The sequence below is a fragment of the Oryx dammah genome, unplaced genomic scaffold, assembly GCF_014754425.2.
Source record: "Oryx dammah isolate SB20612 unplaced genomic scaffold, SCBI_Odam_1.1 HiC_scaffold_25, whole genome shotgun sequence".
In the NCBI taxonomy this organism is placed as follows: Eukaryota; Metazoa; Chordata; class Mammalia; order Artiodactyla; family Bovidae; genus Oryx; species Oryx dammah.
Window position 1 is genome coordinate 59,081,546 of NW_024070209.1, and position 19,961 is coordinate 59,101,506.

At 34.6% G+C, this 19,961-nt stretch overlaps 1 protein-coding gene across 4 annotated transcripts in view; it reads right to left on the reverse strand.

Moving 5' to 3' along the window:
* The window catches only part of USP34 (ubiquitin specific peptidase 34), a 219,721-nt gene that overhangs the window by 17,194 nt on the left and 182,566 nt on the right, over window positions 1–19,961 (reverse strand). For all 4 annotated transcript variants that reach the window (XR_005718281.1, XM_040223999.1, XM_040223998.1 and 1 more), the window contains 13 exons: window positions 19,140–19,220; window positions 17,179–17,264; window positions 16,642–16,810; window positions 16,468–16,542; window positions 14,933–15,084; window positions 11,334–11,382; window positions 11,144–11,248; window positions 11,012–11,056; window positions 10,176–10,280; window positions 8,570–8,717; window positions 4,099–4,733; window positions 2,236–2,393; window positions 926–1,004 (listed from right to left, as the gene is read on the reverse strand). Coding sequence is in view for 3 of the 4 variants with exons in the window: in XM_040223999.1 (XP_040079933.1) it covers window positions 926–1,004; window positions 2,236–2,393; window positions 4,099–4,733; window positions 8,570–8,717; window positions 10,176–10,280; window positions 11,012–11,056; window positions 11,144–11,248; window positions 11,334–11,382; window positions 14,933–15,084; window positions 16,468–16,542; window positions 16,642–16,810; window positions 17,179–17,264; window positions 19,140–19,220 (1,887 nt within the window). In the remaining variant the exon portion in view is untranslated. The remainder of the gene's footprint in view (window positions 1–925; window positions 1,005–2,235; window positions 2,394–4,098; window positions 4,734–8,569; window positions 8,718–10,175; window positions 10,281–11,011; window positions 11,057–11,143; window positions 11,249–11,333; window positions 11,383–14,932; window positions 15,085–16,467; window positions 16,543–16,641; window positions 16,811–17,178; window positions 17,265–19,139; window positions 19,221–19,961) is intronic.

Here is a 19,961-nt window from a genome sequence, read left to right on the forward strand (position 1 = left end):
TGAATACAACCAATACTTTCTTACCTTTGTGTTTATTAAATCATTTATGTTAATCCTTTTCTATTTTGTCTCTGCAGGTTCAGATTCTTACAGTACAATTTCATATACTGTATCCTTATTCTATAATACCATCAACTGAAAAAACTATCCTACCTCTTAATTGTCACAGTGCCCTTGGTATGTACTCTTTAACCTTATCTCCATTATTAGACTAAAGGGTACGATGCACCTCTGTGGACTTAAAATCATCTTAAGAGTTGTGGATGTTCAGTAATTATAGGAAGAATGAACAGTGGATTTTTAACCACCTATAGATCAACTCTGGGATTTCTTTGGAAGGAATGATGCTAAAGCTGAAGCTCCAGTACTTTGGCCACCTCATGCGAAGAGTTGACTCATTGGAAAACACCCTGATGTTGGGAGGGACTGGGGGCAGGAGGAGAAGGGGACGACAGAAGATGAGATCGCATCACGGACTCGATGGACGTGAGTCTGAGTGAACTCCAGGAGATGGTGATGGACAGGGAGGCCTGGTGTGCTGCGATTCATGGGGTCGCAGAGTCGGACACGACTAAGCGACTGAACTGAAGTGAACTGATAGCAGCCTCACTAGCTTCCTCTAATGAGGAACGCAAATAAGCACACTCTTGAGAAACTGTGTGTCAATTAAATCCTACAAATTTCATTCATTTCTAGTCCTACAAATGAAATGAATGTATGTAATTGTTATGGAAAAAGAAAACAGCAAGCTTAGTACCATGATGTAGTTATTTTTAGAATATAAATTAGCATTTACTGATTTGCATATTTAAAATCCAGACACCTATAAAACAACCTATAATAAACTCTAAATATACACAAAAAACGTTTTGGTGAGAACATTAAATTGGAATAAATCTACAGTGAAACACAATAAAGCATTTACCTCAGTCATCAGGATTAACCCTCGATTAAATACAACAAGAAGTCTGTCTTCATCAGATTCTAATAGTATTCTGAAGGCACTAGAAAAATATATAAAGTCCAGTTTGAGAACTCTGAATCAGAACAGAACACTTACATGGAGGAAAAAAAAAGAATAAGTAAACTGTCATTTTTGTTCTCTACTTTCTTACCTAGAAAAAAGACAGCTACATCTAGTCCTTAGTAATTTAATAAAAAGATAATATTTAAAAAGAAATCCTCAATGCAACCTGGGGGGGGACCCCAAAACTTCTGTTGGTGCTGAAAATGATCTACATAATAATCACCCCTAAGTAGGTTCATTACTATTAACAGACTTTCACTATTAGTACTGGAAACTGCTATTATATAGTACAGTCAGAAATTCTACTTTAGTGAGATGTTTTTCTTTCTTTTTTAAAAACAATAATCAGGAAAACTCCAAATTTTCTTTTGAAAATGAGCTTTTAAGTAGCAAATCTTGGGAAAACAATGTTTCAAAATTAATGCTAAAATTTTGAAAGTTTCTTTAAAGAGTCTTGGCAAAAGCAGTTAATTTGATCTCATGTACTAACAAAGATTCAAACTTTAAAGTTTTCTGAAGAAGATAACCTCATCTATTGTGGGTTGATTACCTTAAGATTCTACAGTGTTCAAGAGAGTACTGCCAAAAAAATGTGTGTCTAATAAAAGACGTCAGTCCCAAGTCTCAGATGCAATACACAGAAAAGAAGTTAATATAGACTTTATTTCTACAGTTAAAGGGAATTTGTAGCAGTTCCTTTATAGCTATTCAGTATAATTTCTGAGCTCTGAACAATTAACTGTAAAGATGATGTTTTGTTATTTTGGCTAATTCCTATAGTTAAAAAAGATAGATCTGGGCTAAATAAAAGAAAAGTATCTTAACAGTGAAATTTATTCAGAGATGGAGTAAGCTATCTAGAGGCCTCTAGAACTGAACTGTCCAAGCGTAAGTTAGGATGAACTGCCAAGAGAGAAGGATTCAAGCTTTAGGTGGAAGATCATACATTAAGGTTCCTTCTAACCCTAATGATTCTGATAAAACACACAGAGACAATCCAAATCAAAATAAAAACTATTCAAAAGCAGCCAGCTAACTCTCAAAATACAAAGTCTGCCTAAGTGTCAAGAGGTTTAAATGCTTTCCCAATAACCTTAAAGAACTGGTAAACTTTCACTTATAAACAATTTAAATTATTTCTCTTTAAGTGTCAAAATGATGTTCCCTTACTTTGAAAAACAAAAAAACATCAAAAAATATCTTTTTACCTTATTAAAGTAGTCCAGCAGGAGCGGCCATCTAAGCAACGTAAGTAACAACTTATGGTTGTTTTCTTAAACTGTTTAATATCTTCTAATTCTTCTTCTCTCATATCTGGCCTCTGAGCTATGAACAGTTGCATCAGGTTAAATAGTTCTTCTACTGCCTGAAAAGGGTAAAAAGCATAGTGATGACCTTTTAGCCCTATAACATTTTACAGTATCTGTTTCTCATTTGTAAGTGTTGTGCTCATTTAGCTAGCTCTTAAAATTATACAAATTAACTTAAATTGCAGTGGCATTCATAAACAATTAAAAAATTAGCAATGGATTCTATTTTAAAAATTTAATATATTACTCACTGGAAGAAAATTATCTTAAAATAGAATTTCAAGATTAAAAACTACAAGTAAATACAGTTCAACTTTAGTCCTAAAACTATTTAAATTACTAGTTTTGCAATGTCAAATGTATGTTCCAGAGACGCAATGCCAATCTTTTGTCCCTTTTAAATGAGAAATTATTACTTTGTCACAAAGATTTCACACACCTCAATTACACCTGAATACTGTTTTTTAGAAACTCTTTGTGGCAATATTTAGAGTGATCTTTCCAGACTGACAGATGATCCAGTTCAAGTCACCTGATGATGAAACACTTTTGGTACTTAATATATTCACTTTCTTTATTACAGGCATTCTAACTTTCTTGACAAAAAATTAGGTTATTCTTTCTGGGTGAGAAAAACAATTCACTATATTATGTCTAAAGGACAATTAAGGTCCTTCATTCCTTCAACAGGAAAAAAGTACAGCACCCAATTCAAGGATGCCAATATTTAAAATACCATTTACTACAGTCATTTGATTGAGCTTTTAAGTAAATCTTGAAAAAGTTCCTTCTTCTACACTCCCATCACCTCCCATTTAGCAAAGAATTTCTCCTATTAGCAGTTTACGGCCTTTGGGTTGACAACAGCTTGAAAAAGGGTTCTGACCTCCTTCCCAGATTTATACCCTCTTGGTGTAAACTTGAGTTTACAACAAAGAGTAAGAAGCAATAATGGAAAGAAATATCCAAGAATGACAGCCTAACATGGAGAGAGGAAACTTTAATATAAAACCTATAGTCTGGAAAGAAAAAGGAATAAGACTTAGATGGTATATATTTGTATTCTGACAGGCCCACCTCTTAACCATTTCATTCACTTGAATGTAATGTGAACAAGTGAATGGGCTTCCCTGGTGGCTCAGATGATAACGAATCTGCCTGCAATGCAGGAGACCTGGGTTTGATCCCTGGATCGGGAAGATCCCCTGGAGAAGGGAATGGCAATCCACTCTAGTGTTCTTGCCTGGAGAATTGTCCATGAGGTTGCAAAGAGCCAGACACAACTGAGCAACCCAGCAAGCAAACGTGAACAAAGAAACCAAAAAACAAAAAACCCTAGGGAACATTTTCAGCTAAGAAAATATTGTCTAGCTCACAGCTTAGCAAAGCATGTACATCTTGATAATAAATATCTAAATAGTAAATACTCTCTTCCTTAAAACTATACCACAAAGCTGAATTTTCTGATTAGGTATATTTAAAAGACTCATTAACAAAACCACAAATTAACATAGATAAGTTCCATTAGAGAGAAAATTTCAATCATCAAACTAAAAAAAATGATCTATACACTTATCAGTTTTTTCCCCACTTATCAATTTTATAACAACATCTTACAAATATAGTCAAGGAAACAATACACCTTTAAGAACAGTTAATTAGACTATACTCCCATATTTTGTCACTACACCCCGGAAGGGGAAAAACAGGCATTTCCAATTAATTTGAGGATACAGATACAAGAGTGGTCGTTCTACTCACTCCAGGGTATTGGCTGGCATGTGGTGTAAGATTCTTAAAGGCCCACTGGATGTTCTGGTGAGAAGCCAGCTGTCGTGTAAACGCAGGAGACTGCTCACAGCAGAGCCTCAGAATGCCATAGTAGGCAGGCAGCATCCCGCGGTTGAAAAGCACCACATCCTGATCATCGTGGTCGGCAAGGATGTAATTGAAGGCAATGTTCTTGGTTACCACTGGGTTCTGAACAATAAGGCGGATATTCTCTGGACAGTCAGCACACACATTGTACCAAAACGAAAGCAAAGCCTGTTTATTGTGATTTGTAGCTATTGCTGGCTCAGAAAGTTTAGGCTGGAAAAGGTTCCACAAATCCATGAAATATGTGGAAAACATCAGCTTCTCAGTTTTGGAAATTAAACAGTAAGTCATAAAGCTAAAATAGGGCACTAGCTTTGTAGTGCCATGAACAGCAGCATCAACATAAAGTTTGGCTCTTGAGAGCAAACCAAGGAGCACGTTGTAGACCTGGTGTAGGACTACTGTTGTGTCTGGACTGAGTGGAAGGTCACGGGTTGGGATGTGCAAAGACCTTGTTGACCGGAACATCTGGCGGAATGAATTGCTTGGTATAAGGGACACCAGAAGATAAGCTGCAGCTATAAAATGTAAAACAAAACTGTCAGATGTTTGTAAGATATGAAATAGACTGAAGAGCAGTCATTAAACACAAAACCACTCTTCCCTGTAAAAATCAAAATGAATAAAAATTAAAGAGACATGAACATCTCTTTTAATATCTTTCTGCTCTACCACTCGTACCAGAGAAAGATTCCCAAGGAATGACAAAACCAGACGCCTTCCATTCTGTCACTACTATTTTTAAGTGGTGACAACAACTGCAGTAACTACTAGAAAGTTTTAAACCTCTTTTGTTTAGCTTTCCCAAGATACAGAATTTTCCCATTTGTTTTATCATTTTATTTCTTCTCAGGGAATAACACAGTTTAACAGGAAGAACACAGCATTTGGGGCCAGAAGACCTATGCTGTCTGACAGGGTCAAATCTTTAATTTAAGGCCTTAGTTTTCTTCTTCCTTATCAATTACTACAAAATAGTATTATTTTGTAGATAACGGTAAACTTACATTATAAAAATAGAATGAGATTTATCTAAAAGAATTTTGTAGTATAAAGATTATATATACATATGCCAATTAGAGAACACCATCTTTGGAAAATCTTTAGAAGTCTTCTAGGCTAACCCTGCATGCAAAGAAAAGAATCCCTTCCTTCAACATAACTGAAAAATGTTATTAAGCCTATGGTATAATTCTGAGAGGATGACTCATTAGTTGAGTCCATCTGTAAAAGTAGTATGAGCTAGGTACTTTATAAATATTATCTTATTAAATCCACACAATCATTCTGGACCTAAGTGATGATACACTGGAAAATTTGAATCTTGGAGAAGCAAAGACCAAGATCACACAGATAAAAAGAGGGGGGCCCAGATTTTGACCTTGAGAAATGATGATGATGATGACAATGATAATGGTAACAAAAACAAGAACTGCTAAAATTTATCAAATTCTTAAATTTAACAACACAGCTTTATGTACTTGGTATTACTTTTATTATCTCCACTTTTACTCAGACTTAAAATATTAAGACAACCCAATTTTACACAGTATGGCAGAAATGGAATTCAAACACTGATTGTCAGACTCATGAGTTTATCTTACCAACATTCAATACAGAACCTTCTCAAGGCATCTAACAGCTTAGCACAGCCCTTTTCAATACACCTACTAATTCTGTCTTCCACTATTCTACCTATAACTTGATAACTTCCTTTGTACTGCCAAAGCAAATGATGTTAAGGTTTCTAAATTAACTGTATACTCTTTTACAGATTTACTTCAAATTAGACTTTTGCGCAACACTCCATTTTCTATATATTTATCAACTAACTATACACTGCTCTGGTTAGTCTGTTTCAGTTAGGCTCAATTTGGTATATATTTCAAATATAAAAACTTGGCATGTAGGTGTCATCTTGAATAATTCTGTATAAAACTGCAATTGAGAAAAAAATTTTTGATTAAAGAAATTATTCAGTTTAAGTTAAATTTTTAACCCAATATTTTATTGTGAAAAAAAATCTCAAATACCCTGAAAGGTTGAAAACACTCTACCAAATAAATGACCCATGGACCCACCACATAAATTCTATAATTAACATTTTGTTTTATCAGATACTTAACCATCTACTTATTTCTATAAAAGTTCCATGCTTTTAAATTAAAAGGTAAGTTCTGCTAGAGAGAAAACACAAAAGGTCAGTATGAAAGAACAGACCATCTTTCTAAAAACTGCCTTGCTAGAATATAACTTAAGAACTCCCAGTTCTAGAGAACTTATAATAAAACTTCCATTTCCATGAGGTAACTCAACTATTCTAGGGCACCTATCATGTCTCCATTTTTCTTTTCTCTAAACATTTTAAACAGTTATTCTTTACAATTTTGTAGGATTTACAAGTATTTCTCTGTGCTAAACTGCATTTTAGAAGGATAATATTAACTTACAAAGTCACTGCAATGTATAAAATGCTTTCTTCAGCACTATTATGTATGTTAGGTGTACCAACTAGGTAAAAAGCTTTTCCTTCCCCTTTTTTTTTGGGTGGGGGGGGAGGAAAGGCGGTTCAACATAGGTTTTTAATTGTTTTATGGTCCGGAGTCAGGACATAAACACCAACGAGCATATGTGTCCACTCTTACAAATATCCCATTACTGTGGTGTTGCCTAAACTGACAGGAAAAAAAAGCCTACGAGCAGAGCACCACTGCCAATCCATGTGTGCCCATGACTGACACACGTTCTCCCACTTCCTCTGTGACATTATTACTACAGCACACTTGTAGTGTTCCAACACTGGCACACTACTATCAACTCAATCCCATACTTTCGATTTTAATGGTTTTGTCCTAATGTTCTTCTGCTTCTAAGATCTCATTTAGGATACACCAGATTCAGATGTCATGTTTCCTTAACCTCCTCTTGACTGTGACACTTTGTCAGACTTTCTTTTGAAGAACACAGTAGTTTTGAGTAGTGGTCCAGTATTCTTGTAGAATGTTCCTCAAATGAGTTTATGTGATGTCTATTGTGAGTAGACTCAGGTTATAGGATATGGGGAGGAAAACCACATTATGAAGTGCTCCTTGTATCTCATTATACCAAGGGCACATGCTATCAGTATGACTTATCAGTGACGCTTTTAACCTTAATTACCTGCCAGAGTTAATGTTTGTCAAGTTTTTTCACTTAAAAAGTTATTTTCTCTATCCCTAATACTCTGTTCTTTGAAAGCAAGACACTAAAGCTGATACTCAAAGGTTATGAAATTACACTCCACCTTTGGAGGGGAAAGATACAAAAATGATTTGGAATTCTTCTGTATAGGGGATGTGCCTCCTCATTTATTTGTTTATTCAATCATTTATTTGTATTAGCATGGACTCATGGACATTTATTTTATACTTTGGATTACGATTCAGTGCTATGTTAATTATTTTTCGACCTAAATTGCTGGGAGATCTTCAGGTTGGTTCTATGTCCCTTCAACATAGCCTCATCATTGTTTTTGGACCACTTCATTACTTTCTGGTTCCACAAGATGCTCCAGACTCATCTTGTTTATTCCCTGCCCCAGTCCTATAATCAGCCATTTCTCCCAGGAACTGTGATTCATTTTACTAGAAATGTTATTCAAAAACATGGATCTGGGTATTCAATGTGCTTGCTGCTATCAGAGTGTCACTCATTGTTTGAGCTCTCAACAGAAAACTAGGTAATACAATTTTAATGACTAAATTGAATGATTAAAGAATTTTTAAGAATGAACCACTTGATTTTTATTTAATACTATCAAAATAAAACACTCTGTGTGTATTTATGAGCAGTTTCCTATTATGTGAAATATCTATTTTTGCTATTTGTCCATCTATCTTCCAAGATCTTTGCTTATTCCCTTCTGGCCTGGATACAATAAAGATAGTCATCATTTAACTCCCATAACTTTAGAGAATATTTTCTCTCAGCTTGTACTGTTTTTATTGCTACTTTTACTCTTAGCCTTTTCAAGTTATTTTTAAGACAAGATTTTCTGATCCTTTACTCTCTTCACTAACGCTGATCATGCTTTTGTGGCTCTACCAAAAAAGGAAACAAAAATGATAGTAGTGGTGGTGATGTCACCCAAGAAAAGACAGTTTCCTATACTTAAAAGAAAATTACAGATATTTGTAAAATATTGTCATAGGTTTTCAATACTAATAAAACTTTGGCCTTTAAAACTATCTCAAAAATAAACAAACTGTATCTCTAAGAGTCTTTTTGCATTATATACAATGAGCATACTGTAATCACCTTAAAAACAAAACTTGGAACAACAAATGGTTTGTTAAATTCTTAATATTTGACTTACAAGTTCTGACTCTAGGATAATTGTGAGCCAAAAGAAACCGCTCAACCCAGTTTTCCATATTCTGTAGAACCCAGCTGTGTGCCAGTTTGTTTCGGGGTGTCTGCACTGCCAACCAATCCAGACACTGAGAAGGATTGTATTCAATCACCTACAAGTAAAATGACAAGAACAGAATATAAGTCTAAGTGAATGAGCAGTTACTCTTTCAAACTTACTTTTGGTATATACCTTAGACACTTTAAAGCTAAAATAGTTTCCTGAAAACTAGAATCTGAAAGAAGTTTCACATTCATGTTTTTTTTCCTCCCATTTTTAAAGCAATTTATTTTTATTAACAGGAATATGTTCGAAGAGTATTTCTCAATAGTTTACAAAATCAAATTATATTAACCAAGGATTCTAGCAAAGGACCAATAAGAGAAACCCAATGACTTTTAGGTCTTAAGTTTACAAACTTATTTAAAAGTGTTTTCAGGGCTTTCTTGGTGGTACAGTGGATGGGAGTCTGCCTGACAGTGCAGATGACATGGGTTCAATCCCTGGTCGGGGAAGATCACACATGCCACAGAGCAACTAAGCCTTTGCAGCACAACTATGACACTTTGTGCTCTAGAGCCTGGGAGCTGCAACTGCTGAGCTCACATGTTGCAACTACCAAAGTCCAGATGTTCTAGAGCCTATGCTCAGCAACAAGAGAAGGCACTGCAATGAGAAGCCCTCACACCACAACTAGAGAGTAGCCCCTGCTTGCCACAACTAGAGAAAAGCCTGTGCAGCAATAAGAACCCAGCATAGACAAAAATAAATAAAATTAAAATTTTTTAAAAGTATACATTAAAGTGCTTTAATTCCCTGAAGTTTCCATCTTTACTTTTCTTATTGTTTGACCAATCTGCTACTGTAATTGAAAATGAAAACTAGCTCAGTATACTGCTGGAAAGATTTTTTTCCTGGAAACAGGAAATCTAAGAATCTAGAGCAAAGGTTGGAAAATTATGGATCGCAGGACAAATTCTGTGGTTTGCTTGTTTTTGAGTTTGTATTGGAACACAGCCATGCCCACTCATTTATATTTTGTCTATGGCTGATTTTATGGTAAAACAGCAGTTCAGTGGTTGACAGAGACCATATGGCCCACAAAACCTAAAATATTTACTATCTGGCCTATCAAGAGAAAAAGTCCACCTAGCCCCTGGTCCAGCGAGTGGGCCTTTGCAACACTCAGTAAGAAACTGTAACCTCAGCAGTAATTCTGGAAGAAAGGTAGTGGTTGGTGCTTCCTCTGTACTTTCTATCAACTACTGAAAGCAGCTAGTTTTTATTTCTAGGGCTTCTACCACTTCATGGCATCTTTGAGAGTAGGGGAATGAGAACCTCATATGGACTAAAGGTTGTTTACGATTCTACAAGAAAGTCTTTAAACATCTGAGATACCAACTAGTCAGGAACTCTTCTTCCTCTAGATCTTCTGTCTAAAGCATCTTTTCTTCTCTTGACCTGTGACTTACTAAAACCATTTTGAGTTTCCCAAGCAAGAAGAAACTAGTACTTAAAATGGGAGTGATTGTGTTAGAAAAATAAATACTAGAACATCTACAAGACTTACCTCCCATATCCTCTGCAGAATGTAAGATGCAAAGGGAGGCATTCCTGGAGGTCCACCAGCAAACTCCATTAGCATAGTCAACAATTTAAAGAAAGGATTGGCTGCCTATAAGACACATACATGACTGCATATTTAGAGATGGTGAATCAATTACTTTCACTAGAAAACAAATGTAACTCCTTTACAGATCACATTTAAATGTGATATATTAGTTTATAGAGATTAGTACTCATACATATGAACCTGAACTATCATAAAGCAGCAGGATGAGCTCAGGATACAGTGCCAACTGCATGGGAGGCACATGTAACAGAAAACGCAGTTTTCTGGATGTCAATTTAGGGGGAAAAAGAAACTCTAGTTAATGAGACAACCATGTTGATAGAAAATTTTAGATTAAAAGTTTCCTGTAGCAACTTTTGCTCGCTGAGGTAGAATTCCTATTAATATTTGAAATGTATTCTCAAAGTAGCTATAACATTTACATTTTGAAAAAAATACATACTTATCCACCTAAGCAGAATTTTAGTTTAGTTCACTTTCTTACAAGGCACAATATGATATATGCTTCAAACCAAACAACTTTAAAGCTTAGTACCTAGGTGACACACTGATATGTTAGAATTATATGTTAATTTAACTGGGAAAATGACATTTGTGATAAGATATGAAGAGGTAATTCAATTTATTCAAGTTATATAGTTTAAAATAGGTTACTATATTACAGGGGAAGCCTTGATAGACTTTTCCTCAAGAACAGTTAGAAAGGTTCATCTGAAAGCATGGTCAGTGCTCACAGTAATTTGAAAAACATGAATTAACAAATGTCTACATACCTCAGGAGTCAATTTTGCTATTGATGTGAAAAGCATAGATACAATCTAAAACAAAAAAAAGAGGGGGGTGGAGAATTTCAGAATATTCTTCCAAAAATTACCAAAAAACTTTGACTGTTTCTCAGTACTTACATGTTCTGCAAGTCGATTATTGTATCGACAAAGGCTGAAAATCAGATTACAAGTCTGTCTTATATTGATGCCATCGCGAATATGTTGAAACAAGAAGGGAAATCCCTGTCAAAAGCAAAAGTTGTTCGTTTAAGAACTGTTTTGTTATTCTGGGGATTATCAACTGGTCTAAATATTAAGAAAGTATTACCTTTCCTCCTGTTAATGCCGCCATGTCAGTCTGTGACAATGTCAAATGCCTGAAAGAAAACATTAGTGGAAATAAGTTTTTCTTTCCTCTCTACTAATTTAGAGCCATTTGAGTCATGATACATAACAACATTGTTGATTCAGTTACAAGTATACCAAGACACCATCATAAAATGGTTTTTGAACTTTCTGCTAGCTAGATTTGTTCATTAGACACCTTTTGGACAATTTTTCAAAATTCCAAGATTTATATATAGAAGTCCAAATCTATTTTATTTCTATTTAATTAACTCAATATGTTCGTGCACTAGGATGGATTTAATTTAGAGAGCTTTTCTGACATGAGGATCTTTAAAACAAAGCAAACTTTGAAGAAATAAAGAATTTCACTTTCAAGTTTAAAATTACTGCATATTTCTTCAACTCAGTAAATAAAATTTCAAACACATGCAAAAATAGTGTAAGCATCCCAACAGTCAAATTACCAACTCATGGTCAGTGTTGTTTTATTTGTACCTCCTACTTAATCAATTTGAACTATTCTGAAACAACTCAGATATTGTTATCACTGAGCCCATAAATCAATATATATCTCAAACATAAACTTCAAAAATGTAACACTACTATTATTCACACCTAAATTAAAATTCCTTATTATCATACAAGATCCAGTCAATGTACAATTTCCTCAAGTTTCTAATAAAAAAAGTTATAATCTGTTTGAATCAGGATACAAATAAAGTCCTCTGTTGCCACTGGTTGAAATGTCTTTTAAATCTCTTTTAGACAACTGGTTTCCCCTCCGATTTTGTCTTTATCTTGTAATTTAATCTGCTGAAAAGTAGGTGATTTGTCGTGTAGAATTTCCCACATTTCCATCTTACTGATTATATCCTCACTGTGTTGTTTTAACATATTCCTCTGTCCCCATATTTCCTGTAAACTGGTAATTAAACCCAGAAACTTGATCAGATCTAGGTTTGACTTTTTAATTAAGAATACCTTGTAAGCAGTGGTAAGAACTTTCATCACGAGGCACAGTGAAAAGTTGTCCCTCTTTTTCTAATGTTTTCAGCCCACAACGATCATTTCCTAGATCCATTATTTCATTTGGGATGCAAAATACTAGTATCCCAATTCCAGCACTACCTGGTCATTTATTAGCTCAAATACCTCTATGACGACGAGCATGTCTCATTTACAATCTGGTTGCCATGAAGTATAATTCTTGCAGGTAAGATAAACACTTGATACTGTTCCTTTATTAATATGCTTTCGAAATTATCATTTGGTTTCTGAATATAGTCCAAAGGTTAGCAATAATTTTTAAAATTTTGCTTTTAGGTATCATTATGAACTCATGGATGTAAACATCCGTGACATGTTTTAGTCCACTTGTAGTTTACTTCTTGTTATTACTGATGTTCAAGTTGTCCAGTCTGTGACCAGTAGATACTTCAAGTTGACTCTTGAGACCTTTTAACACGACCCCAGCAGTCTTTGATAGCCTCCCTGCTTTCCAAAATGACAAAATGTTCAAGGCTTCCCATTCATTTCTTGCCCAAAACCTGGAACTGGCCATTTTCCTAAGGAACCTTGATTTTTTTTTTCAGTGGTAAATGATATCTAGATGCCAGTGGCACTCATTGATTTTGGGTTGGACAGAGTTTCTAGATGTTTTCAGAAAATGGAGATACATAATACATTTTTTGTTTGCTTAAGACAAAATATACCATGAACTCTACTGATATTGCCAAATTCAAATTTAGTGTTAAAGAAGATAAATAAACATTCTACAATTTTATATTGATATTTCTCCTTTCTTTTTCTGAAAATCTTGGTTTCTAATGATGTTAACAATTATCTATTTACTTTATTCTATAACATAGTTTCAGAATAATAATTCTAATTATATTAATACTAACAATATAATTAGCAAAACACTTTAAGGTAATTTTACAATTTTTGTCTTTCAAGTACATACCACTAAAAATTACAGTTAAATCAATGTGTTCTAAAGTCACTTTAATTAATTCTTCTCCAATGTTTATGTCACCAACTCAATATACAGTTAGTCTCATTTATTTCAGTCTGCTTTTGATTTTTAGGGACTGCATTTTATTAAGTTTGTAATTATATAAAACATTTACATGATTCCAAAAATAAATCTAAAAAACAAAACAACATACTACATTCAAAGAAGTCAAACTTCCATTCCTGTCCCCTCCAGTCTGTTTTCTCCTCCCCCCAACCACTGGAAACTTGTTTTTAAAGTTTATTTTTAAAAACTTAGTCTTCAATTAAAAAAAAAAAAACCTCAATTCTTGTCATTTGCAGTACTTATGCTCTATACGGAGATGCAAACAATGAATGAGTGAACACCAAATCATTGCTTACAGGGAAAACACACAGTTTGTTCCTGTGAACCTCGGGGTCATAACATTTTCATTGATAAATCAATATGTTACCTTGTTTCGTATGTGTGCTTCTGTTTCAAGACACCTGATTTAATGTTGACCATTAGCACATTCTTGAACTTTGGAACAAACTAGATAGCACTTGGCACTATGCTTAGGACCATTTTTAAACAGCCAAATGACCAAACAAAGAGCATAAATGTGAAAAATGTGGCACATACTGCAAAAAAGTTTGTTTACAATATGAGAACTGAAACAAGAAGGCATAGTGTCACAACATCTGACCTCAGCTGGGGAAGTGTGTTGTCACATCAACTCCAAATTTTTGGTACATTCTGTAATCCACAAATGAATATAAAACTTCACAAGTATTGATTTGGGGATTACACATAAATTTTAGTTAAGTAGGCAAATTTGCAAATTGGAGATCCATGTATAATGAGGCTTGGTTGTGTGTGCACACACGCACAAATGAACACACGCGCGCGCGCGCGCACACACACACACACACACACACACACACACACACATTCACGCATTTTCTCTCTCTCAGCCTCCCCTGTCTTAAAAAGTAGCATACTACAGGGAATTTTTTGGCAGTCCAATGGTTAGGACTCGGGGATCCTGCAAGCCAAACCATGCGGCCCAAAAGAAAAAAAATAGTATTCTATATATACTTTTGTCCACCTTCATTTTTTTCACCTTAGTAATATCTATCCTGAAGATCTCTTCATGGTAATATACAGATTCCATATTCTTCTTTTTTCTGCAATGGAGTACTCTTATAGAGGGGATGCTGTTTCTTCAACTAGTCCCATCTTTGTGGACATTTTCAGTCTTTTGCTGTTTATAAACACTGCTTCAATAAATATACATCTTTCTGTATTTTGGGAACAGAATCCCAGAAGTGGGGTTGCTAGGTTAAAAGATGAATGCACATATAATTTTGCTAGATATTTTACTGTATATTTCTTCAATGTATATTTCTAACATGACTCAGAGGCAAGGTAAAAGTTTGGTACAAAGGACTGAAATACTTATGCTACAAGAGTTGATGAATCATGTTATTATTTTAAAAAAATTAAGTAACAAAAGCCACTGAATTAAGAATGATAAAACAATTATCTTTAAAAAGAATAAAACCAAACATGCTTTAAGCATTTTGAATGTTGAAACATTTCACCTTTCTGAGCGAGACTGTTCAACCAAAAGAGCAACTAAAGCTATCATTTTTTCAAGGGCAGCTGGCCTGTATTTCTCTTCTGCCAGAGAGAGTATATCTTCTTCCTCCTCCTCCTCTTCTCCTTCTTCCTCTGACAACACTTCAACTTGAGGCTAGAACATAAACACAATTCATTTTTAATATATTCGCTTTTTAACATTAGGTTGACAGCAAATAGCTTCATTATTTTATACAACAATGCAGGGTAGATGGTGCCAGGAATATGTATCATGAAAAATAACACTCAAAGGCCTAACCCTAACTTTAAAAGTCTAAATGACACTCAGGACAATTTTAGATTTAACAGGCAGAGCTGTAAAGAACAATAATTCCCAATACTGTGAGTATTTACCTTACCTAAAGAGATAAATTCTTTAATAATAACTTTTTCTTATAGGTAAGTTCTGTGGAAGATAAATCAGGATCAAAGTTCATATGAATATGATAAAAAAGTATTTAATAAAAATGTCAGTCACACAAATAAAGGAATCTATATTTGCAATTTTCAGAAAATCCAAACAGTAGGTATGTCAAAGAGATATTCATCAGAAGTTTGAAATGCAATACTGAACAAGTAACCACCTAGGCTAGAATTGGATAACAACAGTATATATCTGGAGAACCATGACCGCATAGCGGCTAATAGTTTTGTTCAGGAGTCTAATCAAGGATCAAATGCTAACTCACTGTTATCTAAAATAAGTTAACTTCTTTATGCCTCAAGTTCCCCGTCTGTAAAATGGAGATAACAATAGTACTTACCTCTTAGGGTTGCAACAAGAATTTAATAAGATAGAACATATAGAGCATTCAATCGAATATGGTCATTACAAACAACATACAATTGATGAAATACTTTCAATATCATGAATAGACTAGCTACCTGAATTTTTGGAAGACTTACAAATTTAATACAGCAAAGGGCTTTAAAAATGTGGTCAGAAAAAACGTTCACCAAAACACAATATGCTGACAGGAAACTAAAGCAGGTGATGGTCATTTTGCTAAACTTATTGGTTTTGATTCCGGGCCTTACCAGTGAAATGTATTACTTGATTATTTCTTCTCTCACTAGATCCATTAAAAATATCAACCAAACTCCTAAAATTATTTAATATCAGGGCTGCTGCTGCTACTCCTACTAACTTGCTTTAGTCGTGTCCGACTGTGTGCGACCCCACAGACGGCAGCCCACTAGGCTCCTCTGTCCCTGGGATTCTCCAGGCAAGAATACTGGAGTGGGGTGCCATTTCCTTCTCCAATGCATGAAAGTGAAAGTGAAGTTGCTCAGTCGTGCCCGACTCAGCGACCCCATGGACTGCGCCTACCAGGCTTCTCCATCCATGGGATTTTTCAGGCAAGAGTACTGGAGTGGGTTGCCATTGCCTTCTCCTAATATCAGGGCTAGAGGGGACTTGTAATCTATTAACTTTCCATGGTACAACTTGAAACCATGGCCTCTAAATATCCCTGATATGAGGCAGAACTGTACTTACATTTTCAGGCCCTTTGGTTCCCATGTAAAAATGTACCATTGTAGATATGGCTTGCAATGAAAGCAAAAACTGGCTCTAAAAACAAAAATATTGATTTAAAAATATAAACACAATTATGTTTTAAATACCAAAAATAAGTATATAATACCAAAAATAAATAAGATACAGCCTCACCTCTTCTTCACCCATTTTGGCAAATTCATAAAGGAAAGCAAAATATTCTGTAAGATGTTTACTGTGAGGCTTTACACCGTGTTCCATAATTAATAACAGAGTTCTCACAAATCGAGTGACACACGAACGACCACCTATATCTTCTACTGAAGCATCCATATCATCAGACCTGAAACATAATTTTATGTATCTTAGAGAAACTATGAAGTCTGGGGATAGATATTCTGGGAGGAGAAATATTAAAATCTGAATTTATCATCTTTGTAATTATGAATACCACCACTTATAGCAATACAAACAACTGGATTCCAGTTCTCTCTCACTGAAATCAAAACAAAAAGACTAAGTCAAAGTTCCCTGTAGAGGATTTCGAAAATGCAATTAAAAGTAAAACAAAAATTTTCCTCCTTGATTTATATTATTATAGACTTTTTAAAACAGGAGAACCTAAATATTTCAGTGTGGATATTTAAAAATACTTTGTAGGCAGGTAATCAAAAAGCTTAAAATGTTCAGTTCAAAAGGTATACTTCTTACCCATCTTCCATCCCTGGCTGTAGATAGAGATGAGCGTGCACAGGTCTAAGTCTCTGAATTACATGGATACACAAACGCTGAAACATCTACAAGTGAAAAGATATGACAACCTAAGAGACAAATCATGTCAGGTAACAAAGATACTGAAAAATGAACATGATCAAAAATTCTGTTGCTCATTTATATTTTTCTCACAGATTATCTTTTGACATTCTAAATCTTTCCTGGAGTCTCCACTACAGACTGAGGACAAAAAGGTAGAGTTAGCTTGAAAAGCAATGTTCAGTTTTATAATGGAAAAAGCAACAATAAACTATAGGTATTAGTAGTAGAGACTGCTAACTACAAAGCTTCATGAAACCTTCTTTATTAGTGGAGATACAGAAGAAAGAAACCTGGCATCCATTTCTTTCAGAAAAGTGGACTGGGGAAAGGTATCTGCTTATCAGAACCTCAGTGACTAAGAGAAAACAATTTAAGTTTATTAAAAAAAAAATGAATTAAAAATGTCTGAGGTGGGACTTCCTTGGTGGTCCAGTAGTAAGAATATACCTTCCAATGCAGGGGGCACAGGTTTGATTCCTTGTTGGGGAACTAAGACTCCATATGCTGCCGGGATACTGAGCCGGCACGCCACAACTAGAGAAGCCCCGTGTGCTGCAATGAACAGCCAGTACAGCTAAAAGAAAAGTCTAAGAATTCGCTAAATAAGATATACAAATAGCCAGTAAGCATATGAAAAAATGCTCAATATCATTATTTCCAAAGGAAATACAAACCAAAACCATGATATACTCCTTCACACCCATGAGGATGGCTAAAATCAAGATGATAACAAATGCTGAAGAAGATGCAGCAAAACTGGAACCTTCATAGATTGCTGCTGGGAATGTAAACAGGTGCAGACATGATGATAAAAAATCTGAAGGTTTCTAAGAATGTCAAACATAGTGACCATACAACCCAGCAATTCACTTCTATGTATATATCCAAAACAACTGAAAACATATGTCCAAACAAATATCTGTACCCGAATGTTCACAGCAGTGTTATTCAAACTAGCAAAGAAGTGGAAACATCACAGATGTTCATCAACTGCTGAATAGAGAAACAAAATCTCATATATGGAATATTATTTTGCAGTAAGAAGAAATAAATTACGGATATAAGCCACAACATGCCAGTCACAAAAAAACACATACTGTGTGATTTTTTTTCAAGTGAAATGGTGAAAATAGGCAAATCCATAGAGATAGAAAGTAGATGAATGGTGGCCAGGGGCTGAAGAGAATGAACAGGATAAAATGGAAGTGACTGCTCATATGTATGGGATTTCTTTTCAGGGTATTATAGACAGATAATAGTTGCATGTTTGGGAATAGGACTAAAAACCACTAAATTTTACACATCAAAAAGTTTTGTAAGAATTATATATCAGGAATAACTTAAAGTAGCATCTTTCAGATTAAAATTTTGGTTTTGTATCCTAAGTTGATATATATGTTTTTTCTTTCTTGTTAACTTTTCCATTGGTTTAAGAAAAATAAATTGATTCATGTGATAGTTCAGAATCTGTCACAGAAATAAATTAATACTATTCATTTAACTTTCAAGGCTATTACCGTACCCTACCATGGTTAGAGCATCTAAGGAACTGAAAAAGTATCAGTACAATTCACATATCACACATCGATCCTGTGTCCCCAGAGTACAACACACATAACTGAGAAAACAGGCAGTTACAGCTATCTTCCCATAACCTGGAAATGTGAATTATTTTAACACTTGAATGGAATGATAGCTGATTTGCCAAGAGGCTGGTGAAAATAACAGCAAAGTGACTTTTGTGGTAAGAGGTCAATTTTTTCAATGCTTTCAATGCTGGGTTCAAGTATATTCATGGGCAAATTCAGAGTAATCAACTTGAAAGCTACTTCTTTTTCAAAGAAAATTTTTCTTACCTGCCTCACAATTTGATTAGGGCACTTAATTAGTATCTGCATTGGCCACCAGTCATCATCAGCCATGCGGTCCAAAAACCACTGTAAGAAAATCATGTGATTTTTAATATTCAACCAATACTTGAGGATAAACATTACACAAGGATTTTAATTTTAACTGACATTTGAATTATTTTAAGTTCTCACCAAAACAGAGTCTTCAACTGGTAGAAAGTCTAAAATCTAAAATGCCTAAAGTCATAATCAAAGTCGTCTCAATACAGAATTCCATGGATGCCATTTATATTGCAGTGTACAACCCACATGATAACAACTGGAAGTGCTTAACAAAGTGGAATGCTATTTTCCTCTTAGACTTCTTAAATGTCACACTGTAGAATCTTTTGCTCCTATTAATAAGATAGGATCTGAGTATGATTCACTTTTCCTCTGTTTAAAACCAATTTATGTTCTCTTGATAACAAAAAACATTTTACACTTACTTAGCATAGACAATTTCCCATTAATTTCAAGATATCTCTTAATCACATATTTAACTCCTTTACTAAACTGTACTGCTCATTAATGCATACATATGATTGCTGACAACTGTAGAGAATTTTAACTCCTTGAGAGAGTTCCAGAAGCAAATCCTTGGTGAAAAAACTAAAGTGACAACTTTATTAAAAAACAACACAAATTTATGACCTAATATTGTTTCTCCATCTACCAGTTTCTTAAAAATCATGAAGATGAAGGGGAATAGAGGAGTATGTCAAAGAACACACAAAAGATGCTGTAGGTCAAAATCAGCATGTGGAAAATCCTGCAGAACAAATGACA